This window comes from Cupressus sempervirens, chromosome 3, assembly GCF_028749045.1.
Source record: "Cupressus sempervirens isolate cs-2001-9-10 chromosome 3, ASM2874904v1, whole genome shotgun sequence".
In the NCBI taxonomy this organism is placed as follows: Eukaryota; Viridiplantae; Streptophyta; class Pinopsida; order Cupressales; family Cupressaceae; genus Cupressus; species Cupressus sempervirens.
Genome location: NC_143120.1, coordinates 952,425,207 through 952,444,631, shown reverse-complemented (window position 1 = coordinate 952,444,631; position 19,425 = coordinate 952,425,207). Strand labels below are relative to the sequence as shown.

Sequence of the window (19,425 nt, the reverse complement as noted above, 5' to 3'; positions counted from 1 at the left end):
CCAAAGTACTGAAAACTCTCTCATCCTCCATTAAACCCAATATTATTGTCAAACATAAATTAGTAAGCTTGAAATATTCTAGTATTGACTCTCTCAACTGATTGCTCTCACCAAGGTTTTTCCAAAGCTTTGTTACCGCTCCCTCTTCATTTGTGTTCTCTATAAGATCATATTATTCCCTCATTATGTTTGCAAAAGAATATGATTGATCTCTTAGTCAAGATTCATCTAAAATTCCATTTATAGTTACTCCATTGATTACTTCAATTTTGTAAAAATGTTGAATCAAAGTCGTCATCCTTCTTCAAAAATCAGTCAAACAGTTTAGAGACCAATATTGTGGAAAGACAATTGACATTGCTTCGAGCAGTTCCTTTGGAGGGTTTTGAATCTAATTTTTGATGAAAGATTGTAGCAAACTCGCTTGATAGAGTCAAGAACAGAGTCTTTGATCATCTTGAAGTCTTCACTTGTAATACGTGAAAATACCTTCTCACTTTGCTTTTTGCTTCGTTAGGGTTGGAGTCGAGGTTGACATGGGCATAGTACTGCATTGGTATGTCAACTCCACATACCCTGACATAAACCTCATCATTTACACCAATATGTAAAAGTTTCAAAGATTGTTCAAATCTATGATTTCTTTCCACTTTGTAAACTTTGATTCATCTAATGGTAGTAATCGATATAGAGTATCCAAGCTATTACATGTCATTTTATGCAGCTTATTATATTCTACAATGTACATAGCTCTTTTCTGAACATTTTTTATAATATTTATCATGTCCTATAGCATGGGGAGAATAGCTGCTAAAGTTAAGAATATCTTAACATTAGTTAGACTTGAATATAGCCGAGGGAATCTGTCTTGCAGAGAGTGGATTAGTCCAACCAATGAAGGATATTCAGAGATTACATGATGCATTGGTCCATCCAATATATCCATCTGGTATCATTGTCTTTAAGAAGCTTCTTCCCATTAGTAAGTCCTTGAGAAAAGTCTTGAAATTATCAGACTCATTTTGGACTTCAACAAAAGTATTGGTAAATCTCTTTGATTAGAGATTCCACTTTACTTACACAACCAAGATTGTTGACGATTCCAAAAGCTACATTCATTCAATGGGCCATGCAATGAATGGGAATAGCGTAGGGTGCCAAATCATTCTTGATCTTTTTGTAAAGACCACCTTTATGACCTTCAATAACTAAAGCTCCATCCACTCCAATACACACCAAGTTTTTGGCAATCTCCATTTTATCCAAACCTCCACATTCAATTAGAATATTCTTTAATAAATCATATAAATTTTTAGCTATCACACAAAAATTCAATTTAGCAACAGATAGTAGAAAGGGTTGACGACAATGATTATTTATAGTATAAACATGCATGCACACCCAAGAAGTATTATCAATTTTTGTAACTTCATCTAGAGATAGTGCAATAAAATTTGATTGTTTTATTTTTTCTTTCATATCTTCTTTTTCAACCTATGCAAGACATCTAGCCCATTCCCACCCACTGTTTACTGACTAGTGATTGTTTGGATAGTTTCAAAGTTTGAAAAAGTGCAATAAGGCAATAATTGAAGGGTAGTCTATCATAGTTCATCCTCTACTCAAAATATAAAAGACCACACTTAATTGAACTACTTTTCCCATATTTTGCACTTCCATTGCTTTCCCAATGAAATTTTTGATGGAACCTTTTACTGTAGAATGCTTCTCCTGTATTTGCTGGTGTAACTCATATATTTCAGCATTCCTGATATGCAAACAATTGTCCTTTGTTTTCCAAATTAGCATGGATTTTTGAACTCCATCTATAGTTTCCTTTTTGTAAACTTTACCCACATGCTTTTCTATGGTATCAATTTTAAGTTGCAACCTCTTCTCCTTCTTTGTTATCTCTGTGCAAATCTTACATCTACATTCTATAGGAGGCTCATCATCAATTGGATTGGACACTAGTTCAATGAACCAGTACTTTTCCACCCATTCTAACTAAAAATTCATTTTAGACAGATCCCAACGAGATCGATCTTTCTTTCATTCCAATTTTATTTTTCCCTTTTGTGCATGAACATGATTTATGGAATCAGTTTTGGTTTTCTCAACCAACTATTCCGAGACTAACTCTGTAATGTCCCCTTTCTAGCATTCATAGCATGATGTTGTCGTTAGCCTATTTCTCCACAGTCCCGTAGGCTAACTAGGACATTAAAGGGGCTTAGAGGCCATTTGGCCTAGACAGTTTCAGTTGCAGGTCTTTCTGAAGGGTTCTGGGGCAACTTTGGGCATACTTACTATTTATAGTAAGTCATCTTAGACATGGCCGGACATTTAGTCACAATGGTATGTCGATGGTAATTGTTTAAAATTGACAGGAAAACTTATTTATCATTGATAAGATTTTTTATGCATTGATAAAGCCATTTTATAAAGTTAAATTTAAATATTTAACTTTATTAATGCATAGACTATAGTTTGTGGGAAATATTTAAATTAAAAGAGTTCCCTTTATTTTTATAACACATTGGAGACATAAGGTACATAAAGGGAGTTATGTTTTATCCCACATTGAGAAAATGAAGGATTGAGCTCTTGTGAGAACACTATAAAAGAAATGGAAGAGCTTTTTTTTTGTATGCTTGGATGAAGATTAATGTTATGTTGTTGGATATCTGATTATCGGGCTTGGAGGATGGAATCCCTCTTTGCTAGCATTCTCTTCGCTGTTGGAAGACATAGTCAGGAGGATCAAGGGTGTTTTCACTTCAGGAAACACACTGGGTTTCATTTGGGGCGTTCGCATAAAGAAATTTACAAGGGTTTGAGATGCAGATCTGAAGTTAGTTATTGCTATAGTCACACATGAACAGTATTTTGCTACAGTCGGCATGAACAATATTTTGCTACAGTACGGCGTGAATAGTGTTGGTATCAAGTTTACTTGTTTTTCTGGCTGATTAGAAGTTTGGAGGGCTGTCGACTACATCTGCAAAATACTACGGCAACTAATTCCAGGTTTCTTCTGTCAAATTTTGATACTTTACATAATAATTGTTGAATACAAGTCTGAATAGTTGTTGCAACCTTTAAGGCAGCTGTAAGTGCACATCTACATTTAAAAATCACCCTTTATCAACAGATTGAAAGAGTTTCCAGATTTTTCATATACTGTTGAATGTGTGCCAAGTGTTTGTGAAAATGTTATGATGTGTATTATGCATTTTAATGTCACTTCATAGTTGTTCGTAAATCTACTCATTGGAAAGCAATTTATTGAGGAAATCAGCTTTATGAGTTTGCATACAAAGTGCTTGACAATATTCCTTAAGTTAAATTTCTACAAGTCAAAGTTCAAATCAGGGGAGGATATTACAGTGGTATCAGAGCTATAAGTCCTGCCATCCTGTGGAGGTCTTATAGGAAATTTGGAACTGGCGGATAGAGGGGAAAGTTTTTGATGAAATGTCAAAACACTAAAATCAGAGCATTTATGTTTGAGCATGCGCCAGGGGCCTTATAATTTCTGCAATACCAGAGCAAGACAAAGTAGGAGTTCAGACCTGCAAAGCAAATAGTCTAGTTCATTCGTACAGTGGGGTATAGAATCCAGTCATACAGACACAGCAGAGGTATTCTTTGATCAAGACAGCAATATGGGTGACCGAGATGACAAGAATACAAGATTAGGTGGAGGCGGGAATGTCGGTCCAGAGCCTGGAGAGGAAAGATTCTTACAGTTATTAGAGACCTTGGTACAGGTTCAGCGAGTAGCAGAACAAAGGGCATAGGAACAGAATCAGAGATTGGATCTTATGATGTAGATGATGGCTCATCAAATGGGTTTGAATGCTAACATGGGTGGAGGAAATAATCAGAATGGAAATGATCAAGATGGGACACATAATGGAGATGAACAAGTTGGGAACAATTTCGGTCATGCACCCCAGTGAGCTAGGACAGTGAGTTCAAGGCCTATGATTCCTACATTTCCTCCTAGAGCTCCAGAGCAGCTCGTACCAGAGCCCCAGATTACTGATATACAGGACCAGTTGAGGAGAGATTGGGAAGTCGGAGGGCTAGATTTTACTACTGCAATTACCTTTAGGGAGTATATGGATGTGCGGATGAAACATATGCCATGTGGACATGACAAGAACCAGAGCTATGAGCTACGAAAGAAAGTAGGGAGACTTGAGTTACCATATTATGATGGCTCAGGAAAGTCTACAGCAAGAGCTTGGGTTCAAAAGCTTGACACATACTTTCAATTGAACCCTATGCCCGAGGAAGAAGCTATTAAGTACGCAACAATTCATCTGGATGGGTTAGCACACGAGTGGTGGCATCATGGTATGGTCACTATGGGACATGCACACATTACCTCATATGTGGAGTTTACAGAGAGGCTGATTGAACGTTTTGATATGAAGGATCCAGAACTCCATTTCAAGGAGTTAGCTCAACTTGAACAGTGGGGATCATTGGAAACATACATTTCAGAGTTTCAGAAACTTGCAGTGTTAGTAACAGATGTATCTGAACGGAGGATACTAGTTCTATTTATGGATGGGTTAGATGATCCGTTGAGAGGGTGGATTAAAGCTCTCAACCCTCCCACTTTGCAGGAAGCCATTAAGAAAGCTCGTGACATGGATTCCTCTTCATCTTCAAAAAATAAATTCCAGGCAAAGAGTTTCCCTTCAAGGAAAGATAAGGACAGGAAACCTTTTCATAAAGAGGTTTAGCCAGCTAAGGAGGAAAGTAAGAGGTTGGAAAATGAGACACTTAATGATCTCAGGAAGAAGAAGTTTGTTTTCATTGCAGGGAGCCTTTGGATTTGTCACATAAGTGTCCATTGAAAGCAAAAGCTAAGCAGATGGAGTACTTTTCAGCCAAAGAGTTAGTAGATGGAGATTCAGAGCAGTCATTCGAATCAGATGGAGATGATGATAGTGCTTCATAGGAGGAAGCACGTGGTGATAGCACGACAGCTCAGTTGTCAAGTATACAGGAGGCCGTCACTTTCAGAGTTAGGGGAACCTTGGATGGACAGAGAGTTGTGGCACTCATTGATACAGGGGCGACACATAACTTCATTGATGAGAAGTTTGTGACACGTAGAGGGCTACATACAAAGGAGCATAGGGGATTTAAGGTGATGGTTGCCGATGGCTTCAAAATTGAATGTACCAAGAAAATCTCCAACTTGCAGCTTCGTTTGGGAGATTATGACATGACAGGAGATTTCTTTGTGGTCAACATTGGTGATCAGGATATGGTGCTTGGGATGAATTGGATGAAGTCTCTGGTAGAGTTTACATTTAACCTTGAGAAAATGGAAATGAGGTTTGAGGAAAATGGTAAGAAGATAGTGCTCAGAGGTTTGTCAGATGGGAGACTTCGAGTAGTGTCACTCAAGCGGATGCAGAGTTTCTTTAGACATGATCAGGTGCAGTGGGTAGTAGAGTTTAGAGTAATGCCTGAGATGACAGAGCAGCATAAACAAGAGTATCCACCTGATGTACAAAAAATAATAACCAAACATACTAAGGTGTTTGGTGAGATACCTCCAGGGAGACCCCCGGATAGGGGAATCGAGCATGTTATTGAATTAGAGGAAGGGGCTAAGCCAGTTATCATCACACCTTACCACCATCCGAAGAGATGTAAGGATGAAATAGAAAAGGCAATTAAGGAGTTGATTGACATGGGGCACATACGGCCAAGCAAAAGTCCTTTCACTTCTTCAGTAGTATTGGTGAAGAAGAAGGATGGTACAATGAGGATGTGCATTGATTATAGGGAGCTAAACAAGAAGACAATCAAGAACCGATACCCTATCCCACGCATCGATGAGCTTATTGATGAATTGCATGGTGCATGCTACTTCTCCAAGATTGATTTGAGATCCGGCTACCATCAGATATGGGTTAGAGAGGTGGATGTGGAGAAGATAGCTTTTAGATGCCACTATGGACATTTTGAGTTCTTAGTCATGCCCTTTGGGTTGACAAATGCCCCTGCCACTTTCCAGTCCTATATGAATAGAGTGTTCAGAGATCAGTTGAGGAAGTTTGTGTTGATATTTTTTGATGATATACTGATATACAACCATACTTGGGAGGAACATTTGAAGCATATTGATACAGTGCTCAGTATTCTAGAGAGGGAGTCATTATATGCCAAGATGAGTAAATGTGAGTTTGGGATGACAGAGTTGCTCTATCTAGGGCATATTATCAGTGCAGGAAGTGTTCGGGTTGACCCAAACAAGATTAGGGCCATTCTGGATTGGCCACCACCGAGGAACACTTCACAACTCAAGGGATTTCTCGAGCTTTGTGGGTTCTACTATAGATTTGTGAAGGGATTTTCACAGATAGCAGCACCACTTATAGATTTGACACGGAAAGATAGTTTCAAGTGGTCAGAGAGGGCTCAGGATTGTTTTGACAGGTTTAAGGAGCTGATGAGTACATGTCCTGTTTTAGCCATTCCAGATTTCACCAGGCCCTTTGAGCTGCAGTGTGATGCCTCGAGAGAGGGCATAGGAGTTGTTCTCATGCAAGACAAACATCCCATCGCATATGAGAGTAGAAAATTACGAGGTGTGGAGAGAACCTACAACATCTACGACAAAGAGATGCTAGCAATCATGCACGTGCTAGCTAAGTTCAGGTAGTACTTAGTGGGAAGTCGGTTCATAGTAAAAATAGATCATAATAGCTTGAAACATTTCCTTGGACAGAAGGACCTTAATGACAGGCAACAGAAATGGGTGAGTAAATTACAGGCCTATGATTTCGACATAGCCTATGTCAAAGGGAAGAAAAATATTGTTGCAGATGCTTTATCTAGAAGGCCTCATTTGCTTACTGTTGGGATAGTCATGGATGATTGGAGAGAGATGATCTTGGCAGAATATGCTAAGGATAGTTGGGCATCTAGCATTATTGAGGGAGCTATTCAAGATAGTCGATACACTGTCGTAAATGATCTAATCATCTACAAGGAAAGGATTTATTTAGTATCCAGGTCTGCTATGAAGCAGAAGATTTTAAGGGCATTTCATGATTCACCAATGGCAGGACATCCCGGATTCTTTAACACATATCGGCAGGTGAGAGAGTGCTTCACTTGGAAAGGACTCAAATCAGAGGTGCTTCAGTTTGTGAGGGAATGCCCTGTGTGTCAGCAGAACAAACAGGAACATTCTTTTTCGGGTGGTTTACTACAGCCCCTACCCATACCAGAGAAGAAGTGGGATAGCATTTCCATGGATTTTATCACAGGCCTCCCCAAGGCACAGGGTTGGGATTGTATCTTTGTTGTGGTAGACAGATTGACGAAATTTGCACATTTCTTTGCAATTTCATCTACATATTCAGCAGCACAAATAGCAGAACTATTTTTTCAAGAGGTATTCAGACTACATGGGATACCACGGAGCATAGTCAGTGACAGAGACAGTAGATTTATGAGCCACTTTTAGCAGGAGTTGTTCAGGTTATGTGGAACAGAGCTCACTCCGAGTATCAGCTACCACCCCCAAACTAATGGGCAAACAGAGATAGTGAACAAATGGGTTGAGGGGTACCTTCGAAACTACATTGCAGGAGAGCAGAAGGCTTGGGTGAAGTGGTTACATCTAGGGGAGTACTGCTATAATACCTCTTTCCATATGTCTATTCAAATGTCCCCTTTTATGGCACTGTACGGGTATGATGCTCCTAATTTTTTGGATTTGTTATTTGGGGATAGCAGAGTGCCTAAGGCCACGGATACTTTGCAGGAGTTCCAGGACATTATGCGATCCTTGAAGGAAAATTTGCAAAAAGCACAAAATCAGCAGAAGCAATATGCTGATCAGCACAGGGTTGAGAGGTCTTTTGAGGTGGGAGATACAGTGTACCTCATGTTACAGCCGTATAGACAGTCCTCTCTCAAGAAGAGTGGAGTAGAGAAATTGAAACCACGCTACTATGGACCGTTCAAAGTAATTAGGAGAGTGGGCGAAGTAGCTTATGAGTTGGAGTTGCCTACAGACAGTAAAGTGCATAATGTGTTCCATGTGTCATGCCTTAAGAAGGCATTGGGCTACAATGTGGTGCCTTTAGTAGTATTGCCACCTCTTGATGATGAGGGAAAGCTTATCTTGGTTCCCGAGGCCATACTTGACTCCAGGGAGAGGGTGCTTCGCAGGAGGACTATCAGGGAGTATCTAGTGAAGTGGAGGAACCTACCTGTCAAGGATGCTACTTGGGAAAATGAGTAGATATTGCAGCATCCAGAGCTGAAATTGCTTGAGGACAAGAAATTTTGGGAAGGGTGGACTGTAATGTCCCCTTTCTAGCATTCATAGCATGATGTTGTCATTAAACTATTTCCCCACAGTCCCGTAGGCTAACTAGGACATTAAAGGGGCTTAGAGGCCATTTGGCCTAGACAGTTTCAGTTGCAGGTCTTTCTGAGGGGTTCTGGGGCAACTTTGGGCATACTTACTATTTATAGTAATTCATCTTGGACATGGCCGGACATTCAGCCACAGTGGTATGTCGATGGTAATTGTTTAAAATCGACAGGAAAACTTATTTATCATTGATAAGATTTGTTATGCATTGATAAAGCCATTTTATAAAGTTAAATTTAAATATTTAACTTTATTAATGCATAGACTATAGTTTGTGGAAAATATTTAAATTAAAAGAGTTCCCTTTATTTTTATAACACATTGGAGACATAAGGTACATAAAGAGAGTTATGTTTTATCCCACATTGAGAAAACGAAGGATTTAGCTCTTGTGAGAACACTATAAAAGAAATGGAAGAGCTTTTTTTTTGTATGCTTGGATGAAGATTAATGTTATGTTGCTGGATATCTGATTATCGGGCTTGGAGGACGGAATCCCTCTTTGCTAGCATTCTCTTCGATGTTGGAAGACACAGTCAAGAGGATCAAGGGTGTTTTCACTTCAGGAAACACACTGGGTTTCATTTGGGGCGTTCACATAAAGAAATTTACAAGGGTTTGAGATGCAGATCTGAAGTTAGTTATTGCTATAGTGTTGCATGAACAGTATTTTGCTACAGTCGGCATGAACATTATTTTTCTATAGTATGGTGTGAATAGTGTTGGTATCAAGTTTAATTGTTTTTTCGGCTGATTAGAAGTTTGGAGGGTTGCCGACTACATCTGCAAAATACTACGGCAACTAATTCCAAGTTTCTTCTGTCAAATTTTGATACTTTGCATAATAATTGTTGAATACAAGTCTAAATAGTTGTTGCACCCTTTAAGGTAGCTGTAAGTGCACATCTACATTTAAAAATCACCCTTTATTAGCAGATTGAAAGAGTTTCCAGATTTTTCATATACTGTTGAATGTGTGCCAAGTGTTTGTGAAAATGTTATGATGTGTATTATGCATTTTAATGTCACTTCATAGTTGTTCGCAAATCTACTCATTGGAAAGCAATTTATTGAGGAAATCAGCTTTATGAGTTTGCATACAAAGTGTTTGACAATATTCCTTAAGTTAAATTTCTACAAGTCAAAGTTCAAATCAAGGGAGGATATTACAAACTCCAACTCTATAATATTAGTTTCTAACTCTCTACTCAGGGGAAGTGCCTCCAAATCATGTTCAAGTCTGTCCTCGATTGAGATATTAGGTTCACCAACTTGAACTTCAATATGGTCTGAGTCTCCAACTTGTGATGAATCTCCTTTTTCAAAAAGCATTGGAGATCTAACTTGTGAATCTTGTAGGTTGCCAACATTTCCACCACCAAAATATGCCGCTATGCTTCTATGTTTTGGTAACAGTGGCCTCTCTTGGCTTTCATGGATCCTACCAGAACCCTTGTTACCCCTCTTGTTTGACATTGCAAACCAATAAAGGATGCAAAAAAAAATCAACTTAGTTGTTGAACAAAAGACTCAAATAGTGATGATTCAAAGACCTCTGAACAATGATAGTAGACTACTTAGACTACATATAATAACAATAATATGATTCGTTCTCCAAAAAATGGTACTACTGCTATGGTACTACAATCTACGGTACTACCCAATATAATTTACAAACCTATAGGCTTTATCTATCTTAGCATTTGAGATGTCCAGTCACTAGTGGTAAAACTAAAAAATAACCAGTACCACTATACCAATATGGTAGTACTGCTATAGACATTTAAAAAAAATTAAAAATCACTTGCCTTTTACAAAAACCAAGGTCACCATGAGTCAATGGGCAATGCACTCAACACTCTGAAACTTCAGCAGTAATAAGAAATGCCAGTCTCCAGACCAGAAAATAGTGAATTGTGTAGAATAATAATATCTTATAGTCCAATCTAGGTTGGCGAATTATGTAGGATTAACAAGCGGGAATGTTAAATGTAGGTGAAGTGCACCTTCCTATGCAAGCCCACAGTATGAAACAGTTGGCTAAATAGGGCTAGTGGTCGACATGTGTCCAGAAAATGGTAGATGATGCCCAACCCTATGGAAAATTATTTGCTTGTAGTAATGGCAAAATAACGTGGGCCAATAAGAAACAAACATGCAAAAGCTAGAAAAATGTTTAAAATAAATGTATCCAAAACGTATATTGCATTGGTGATTAGATTGATATTTTTGACCAATCATGTGATAACTAATGGGTGACTACCACAAGCGTTGAACCCAAATCTGATAAATATCTAACGATGCAATTGGCCTACGTTGCATGTGCTATTCGCCAAATGATGATCAACCCATGAGACAGGATCGCCAAATGGTGAAGATTCACCACTAAAGTAATCTTTGGTTATTCTAAACGAATTCCAACAAGTCTCAACTCTTGAAAGCTCTAAAAATCTCTGCAAGCTCTAGAAATATCTTAGTGCTAAAAAATTGATCTCTGGATTGTGCAAAATACTATAGCTCAAAATACCATTATTTCAACTTATTAATAGAGAAAATGTCAACAAAGAAGCATATGTGTATCTTTATGTTAGCATCTATGAGAAATCTTCTATAAAAGTGCCCAAATCTATTTGTATTACCAACCTTTCTTAACCTTTTATGCACTTTTGACAAGACATCGCTTTTAGATCATAACAAGGCTCTTTAACAGTCATTTTTTGCACTAAAACTTATCCATTTGACCCAATGAATCCCTTTATTCATCACTCTGTGGTCATTTTTCACTTTAACATCTAACATTAGTGACTAGACAACTCCGTCCTCTTACCTACTTTGCGGTTTGATCAACATTTTTGGCCGTTAACCATGCAACTAAGCATCTTAAAGATTTGATCCCTTTTACAACATTAAGCTGGCAATTGCTCTATCTTATTAGGACTTAGATTTACATTTTGCAACCTTGTGAATACCGCTAGTAGTCATGAAGTCATGGCTTTACACACCTTTCTGCTTCTGGGCTTTTATCTCTGTGACCATGCAATCAAGACACTATATGCAGTTTAATTTAAGACTTCACAAGGTTTCATCTTAGCTTAACTAATTATAAATTTTCTTTGCAAACATGCGACAAAAGGTTCTTTATGCTCTTTTAACCCAGTCGTTGGTTCGTGGTTTATCCACTGAGCGATCACTCTATTCTTCTTTCATGCTAATTGTTTCTCTGGGTTGCTGAAGTCACAGCTCTTATCCTTCTTAACCATGTAACCATGCAAACAAAGGATGTTCATGCATTTTGCAGTCTTGTTCACCAAGTCACAGCTTATCCTTATTGGCATCCTCTTAATATTGTGACTGAGCGACCCCTTATGGTTTTACTCTAAATTGAATTTATTCACTAAGTTGCTGACTCAATTACTCATATCTTCTTTTACAACACGACTAAGTGAACAAACATTTCATGCACTTTGTAGTAATGGTCACTAGGTTGCAACTTATCCCTTTTACTACTTAGCTAACATCGCGACTACGCAACTTAATATTTTCTTAACATTTTTTCCTAGTTGTGTTTTGAGAACTAGATACTTAACTTAGCCAAACAAACAAACAAATTTTGGCTTCATAACTATCTTTCGCTAGATCATATTTCATTTTGCATAACATGACTTAACTATCTCGAATGTGTGACTAAGAGTAATTTCAAATATTTTAACTTGGTCGCTCCTTCAGAGTCAAATCTCATAACCATTTGGTCATCCTTATGACATTGCAACTGAAGATTCTTTATGGGCTTCTAACCATTTCCACGCAATCACAATTATCCTTCAAGTTTTATCTTTTGAGGCCACAATCGTGTGACATAACCATTCACCTAGTCAGTATGATAATTAATTATACCCTTCACATTTAAGCAACTATGCGACTGAGGCTTCACTCACTACTTCTCTTAGTCACAATACAAAAAGGGCTTAAGCACTTAACCTCCATGACTTAACGATCAAAGGAATGTGAACTACTTTGCCGAGTCACACCATTTGATGCCACAATCTAATGAGGAGCTTCACCATGTGATTAACTTGGTTGCCTAGTTGTGCACTTAAAATTTTATGAGCTTTACATCAAAATGCCAAAATGTTAAATCAAAATACAACCCCTTGAATAAAATTGAATTTTTAAACAACTCAAAAAGGGCATAGACATAAAATAAAGGGTTATTTGTTAGGGCAAACAAATTTATGTGCTTATGGAAACCCTAAGCACCGAGAATGGATTGATAACACATCACAGTTCAAGAAATTTTCACCTTAAAATTTTCAAAAATTAGGCAAAGTAAAAATAAGGGCTAATAGGTCAATCTTTGTGAACTAGGGGAATTCTCAATTTCCTAAGTCCTATTTTCCCATTTCTAATTTCTAATTTACTAATCTCCATTTGTATGGAATTATGAATGTTTAATTCAAATATTCCACCTAGTCTTGACACATGGACATAATGTGTCATAGATCTTCTCCCTAAACTTAGCTAACATGTGTCATATTTGACATATATTATTCCTTATGCATGACTATAATAGGCCACATTTGTCATAGTTTCTCTTCTACTATTAGTAGTGTTGACTTGTATGTGTCATAGAATCCTACATTTGGCATATTGTGTCATATTTATCATAGATATCCTAAGGAATATTATTCCAAGTTGCACACTCGAATTGACAAATGTTCATCTCCTCATTCATGTTTCACCTCTTGCATTTTGGCTATAAATTGGGCCATCTTGCACTCATTTTCAATCTTTAACATCCATATTCTCATGAATTACACCCAAACCATGCTTCTAATACTCTCAATAGCATTCATCTCATCATCATATCACTTTTTCATTTTCTTTTAATTGTGTGTGCACTATAGGCAATTGGAGCTACATCAACAATGGAGAAGAAAGGACATGTGAACTACAATTGAAAGGGGGGATTTACTCGTTTAGTTCCTTCATTTCCTTTGGTTTTTGTGGTAGATTGGATTGGTTTTTAGCATATGTTGATTAAGTTTGTGGTTGCTCATAGTATGTTAGGTTTTAACCTATTTTCTAGTCCTACACACTTAAACATTCAAATAGAAATCCATAAGCTATAAAAACTTCACTTAAGAGATTAAAAGTGATTAGAAGAAGCATTTTTTTGTGCTTTGGTAAAGAATTGTAAGTTTCCTTCAAGTTCATCTTTAAAAATTGTAGTCTCAATGGTTTAAAGATATTTTTCAATTTTGAGGCTTGAATCTACTAATCTTATCATGGTTACACCAGTCATTGTCTGTGTCACTAAGGGCCCATTTGGATGCAGGAATAGAAATATGGAAATAGGAATTGTTATTCTAGATTAGTTATTCTAGAATAGAAAATAAGGATGCATATTCCTATTATTTGTTAGGTTCAGCCAAAATTTGATGGGGAATTCATGGATTCAAAAAATTATGTTTTCTAAAATAAATAAAAATAGAATAGGAATACGTATCCCAATTTCACATATATAGGTGGAATTGCAAATGCTCATTTTTGGGCCAAAATTGTAATAAGTATTCCTATATATTCCTATTTGCAATTCCAATTTGGTGCACCCAAATGAAAAATTCAAAATTTTAAGAATTTACATTTGCCTATTCCACTTGTATTGCTACTACCACACAGAGCTTTGTATTCCTACTACCACACAGAGCTTACCTCACTTTAGTTCAGAATACATCATTTCAAATCAGTTAAGGTTGATCTTGTGGGTGCCCTATCTAGAGTGTACCCTACGAAGTCATGCACGTTGAGGATATGAGAGCTTACATCTAGTGGAAACTAGAGAACTTGGGTGTAACTATGATTTATTTTAATACAAAAAATAAAAGTGGAAAGCATAAGGTTTTCCCCAAAACAATATTAGCCAAATTCCTAAAACAATCTCGTCCTAAAGAATCATAAAAGTCTTGTAATGTGAAAGATGTTGTGGAAGACGTTGGTTTTCCTTCTCATACAGCACAAGCTTGACGAATGAAATTCCCACGTGACTTTGTCCAGACGAAAAACAAGAATTAAATGGTTATACTATGACTTAAAACGTCATGAAAATTCCAATCTTTCGCAGAATTCTTCGGCTTTGCGTATTTTTCTTCATAGTTGGTAGATTAGTCATCTTATCGTGCCGACGGCCATTTCGGAAGTTAGAAAAACAGGCAATGCTAGATAGTCAACAATTGAATATTGGTCAAAGATTGACAGATGTCAACTTATCCTGCGGTCAATCAAATATTGAGCATCCACAACACATGCATACCGCGTAAAGCACACGACCAAAGTGGAAATTCTGATAAATCTAGAAACGACAAATGTATCCTGAATCCTAGAAAATAAAAGGGCATAGATATGTTTAGAAAACATCACATTTATTATAACAATGTGGACAGATGTACTGCTTTCGACTTTGGAGGCCTCCCACGGATAAATTTGGTAGTGTGAACTTCGTCTCCCTGGCCATAAGTTCAATATAAAGTGTTAAGCGAAACAAGAGAGAAATGTTATTATGAAGAGGTTACCCTTATATGGAATTCCGAACCAAAAAATTATTACATGGGCTACGAGAATACACCTATATTAGTGGCTTTAGCTTCGATTTTTCTGTTGGTGTTCTCATATGTGATTTAACAATTTAAAGCTAAGGTTTCAGCTTCTCACCAATAACAATATACTCTCTAAAAGTCGTTACACATATAGGTCAAAAAGTGGCCAAACATTGTGTCTACACACTAGGAACTCCAATAGTAGTTCAATTAATACCTAGTAGTAAGTAACGACTTCTATAGAGTGGATCATTCTTGGTGAGAAGCTGAAACCTTACCTTAAAGAGTTAAGTTGCATACTAGAACAACAACCAAAATTGGATAATTTAGACATTGTTTGGTACCTCAGAGAACCATGCAAAGTTAGCCACAACAACTATTAGGTGTCTTCCACTATACATGTTTGAACATGTTTTAGGGGTCTAATTTTCTTTAGGGTGGTTCATTTTATGTAGGTGCAAGATAATTTACTATTGGGGGATCGCTATGGTGAAAAGAGAATAGTTATTGGAATCTAATTTACTATTATCATCCCCTAGTGTTCTTTGGAGAGTTAAAAGAACTTTATTCAATTTCAATGTAGATGAAATAGTATACAAATTCTAAGGAGGAGGTATGGAGAAAAAGAGATATATTTTTTTCTTTAATTGGGGAAAGTGTATAAGTTCTTAATAGTACATCAAATTTTGATGACTTTTATCTTATTTACTGCATATACAGTTTAAGAAATTATGATAAATGTGAAGGCATTTGTCATACATGTATGAGTCAAAAAGTTATGTCTGAGGCAAAATTTATCAAATTAATCCAATATCTATCTACAAATTGTCTACCAATCATGCCCTATGGATACTAGTGCCAATAATTGTTGGAATTAGATAGTTTTTCCTCAATTGTTGTGTATACAAGTGGATGGCTATTGTCAAATGCAGGATTTTTAATTAAAATTTTGATCGGCATGCTCCAAAGAATGGTTATCACAACACAATAGGTAATTGTGTCATTTTTCCAATTAGGACAATTAAATCAAAGACTCTATCATTGAATATGATGCCTTCAAGATATTTGGCCACAAACATGTCAATCTCTTGACAATATGCATGTCCCATTTATAAGACAATTAGACGTCTCCATACATAGGTCTAAAAGCATCACAAGACCTTGCATTATAGACTAGCAATCATGCCCTATGGGTATCAGTAAGGTTTTAGAGTTGTAATTGGATAGTTTTTCCTCAATTGTTGTGTATTCAAGTGGATGGCTATTGTCAAATACATGACTTTTATTATAATTTTGATTGGCATGTTCCAAAGAATGGTTATCAAGACATAATAGGTAATTGGGTCATTTTTCTAATTAGGACAATTAAATCAAAGACTCTCTATCATTGAATATGATGCATTCAAGATGTTAGGACTTGACAATATATACATGTCTCATTTATAATACAATTAGAGGTCAAGCATCACTAGACTTTGCATTATAGACTATACAAAGATCCATTCCTACAATATTATTAAAGAGGTTAGAATATGCATACCTCATTTGTAAATCAACCAATATTATCAAGAATAAAAATCTCCATTTCCATCCCATTTTTAAAAAATAGCAAAAAAAGATTAAAACACACTCTACGAAATGATAAGACTGATTGTTCTATAAACTATTGCTAAATAATATGTGTAGAGCTATTAGCCACGGCAACGGAGAATTGCTTTCCAGGGAAGATTTGTGGCCCCGTGGAGTGACCAATCAGCCGTCAATGTTTTCTCCGTTTCCTGAGCCGACGCGTTTTCCTTGAAATTTTCCATAGAAATGTGCTTGCAAGCTCACAACATAATCATTTCAGTGATCAAATAAATCTCCCTTCCGAGACATTGAGTGACTGATCACCTCGGCCAAATTAAAGAGGACGGAAAATTTATCATTATTGTTCAAGTACTATTCCACAACGATCACTTCTTGTCCTAATAAATCGGTATCAATGTGCAAGAAAAGTCTTTGTAAGCAACGCTCTTACATGTGCAGCCAGCTAATGGCCGTATTCGCTTCTCTCGCCTATAAAACTCTCAATTAATGAGAACCTCTGCAATAAGTTTCTCAATTCTCTGTTTGCTTGCCATAACTTGTATAATCTATTCAAGCCTGGGATTTTAATAAGTAACCGGCAGATGGAAATAGAAAAGGTAAGCTGCTCATTGTTAGGGCTTTATATGTAGTCCAGAGATTATTTGGCTTACTCTCTCAGAAGAAAGCAGAAATTTGTTTTAGTCTAAACAAATAAGGTTTGACCCATTATCCTGTTTTTTATCAAAATGTGCAGATAAACTACAGTGGGTGCGTGAAGACACCAGCAACTCCATGCGCAGCTTGTAAGATTCTGAGAAGAAGATGTGGAGAGAAATGTTTGCTTGCCCCATATTTCCCAACCAACAGTCCTCACAAATTTGCTACAGCACACCATGTTTTCGGCGCAAGCAACATCATAAAGATGCTCAAGGTATTAAAGTTAGATGTTGTTCAGTATTGTTTGTTGATTTGGAAAGGGAAATGGAAATTGAAATATCTGTTGTCTAGAATGTTGGAAAATCTTTTTGGGTGTATACTGGCTTCTTGTATACGGGATTGTTTTTGGGTTACAAATGATTTATAGCTCATGGGACTACCCATACATAATGATGTAGGAATCTGTTTGTGAGTCTGTAAACGTGGGTCTACATGTTACTTATAATGTGTATGATGGAATCCAATTGTGCTTATAGTTTATGGATTTTCTTATAGAATATGTAACTACCCATATTTCATGGAGGTGGATTCAAATTGTGCTATGTGACACAATTTACAGTACATGGGGTAGTGGTACTTCGTGCAAGTGGAATCTAATTACACTAATAGTAAATGGGATGGCTATTATTGGATCTATGAATATCTTTATAGCATATAGATAACTACGTACTCCACATAGGAGGCACCTAACTATATTACAACTGTAAACAAAGCATGCACAGGCTATTTTATATAGGATTTGAGCTTGTGTTTTCTCTTTCAAGACTGAGTTTTTCATCATTAAATCAAATGGGTAGTACACAGTGATATCTATATATTATAAGTTATTCATAGACACAACAATATATTTTTCGTGTATTTAGATTATTGAATAGTTCATTTGGTCTGGTGATGAAGAACTCGTATTCTTGAAAGAGAAAGAGAGATCACGAGATCAAATCCTCCATAGAGTAGCTTGTGCATGTTTTGTTTGTACAACAATTTGATTCCTATCCTATAATGTATTGGTAGTCTATGTTGCTTCTATAGATGTGAAGTTGTGACCTCTAGTTTAAAAGTACAAATTTCCCATCATTAAACCAACTCGTGAATCTATTAGATTAAAGTTATTATTTCATCAATAATTCAAATCGTACTCGATGTCCTACCATTAAAAAAACCATTTCCAAAAGCAATATTGAACACCATCATGAATTATGGAAACTTTTTATCATTAATTGCAAGATGATGTCGTTGAGTGTTTGAAGTTGGAATGTATGGCAGGATCTTCCAAACGATGCAAGAGCGGATGCGGTAAATAGTATGGTGTACGAAGCGAATGCAAGGGTGAGGGATCCCGTATACGGAAGCGCGGGGACGGTGTCTCAACTGCAAAATCAGATATCACAACTGCAGTCTCAAGTGGCGGCAGCGCAAGCGGAGCTTCTGAGCCTGCGCATGCAACAATCCCACTTTCTCTCTCTCCTCACTTTCTCCTACGCCTCCAAAAAAGATGAACAGCCACTCTCGCCCTCTCACAGTCACCCTCCTCATAATGATAATGATAATGACAATGAGAATTACACTGATCATAGTGGGGAGGATGTGGAGGATTTGTTCTCAGACGATGTGGATCCATTAATGCTTTGGAAAACTCAGTGGACATAAAATTGTATTTTAATCTTTTTGAGGCACTAGACATACATTGCTTGAAGGACAGGAAACCTGTCAGATCTTCGTTTGCTATGTCAAATATATGTTCAACAATTCAACAACGAGGGTCCACTTTAAAGCTATTTTGGCTTTGATTGCCTCCTATACTTTCTCCAACAATGTGGGGTAGCTATCTTGAACATCTCTTAGTTTTTGGATTTAAGCATTTAATATGGTCAGCAATAATTAATCAACCATCTCTAAGTCAAAAGAGAACGAATGCAAATCCTTTCATAGGCCCACCTAGAGTGGCGTAGGGAGGTTAGATGACCAGGGCAATGTCTTTCATGTCTCTGTTATGTGTTTTTTAATCTTGAGATTCTATTATCTATTAATAAACTAGGAACCACATTTCAATGTGTAGGTCGAGAGTCACGGCTTTTGAGAGTGATGTCTCCTCTTTTGAGAGAGAGATATATTTAGTCGATT

General features: G+C 36.9%; 1 protein-coding gene across 1 annotated transcript; it reads left to right on the top strand.

The window, feature by feature from the left end:
• Nucleotides 1-17,021: 17,021 nt before the first annotated feature.
• Nucleotides 17,022-19,079, top strand: LOC149569898 (LOB domain-containing protein 4-like). Its single transcript, XM_089822599.1, has 3 exons — nt 17,022-17,204; nt 17,342-17,518; nt 18,568-19,079. Exons 1-3 carry the CDS (start codon nt 17,190-17,192, stop codon nt 18,949-18,951), a joined length of 576 nt encoding a protein of 191 aa, XP_089678725.1. The 5' UTR covers nt 17,022-17,189; the 3' UTR covers nt 18,952-19,079.
• The last annotated feature ends 346 nt before the right edge of the window (nt 19,080-19,425 follow it).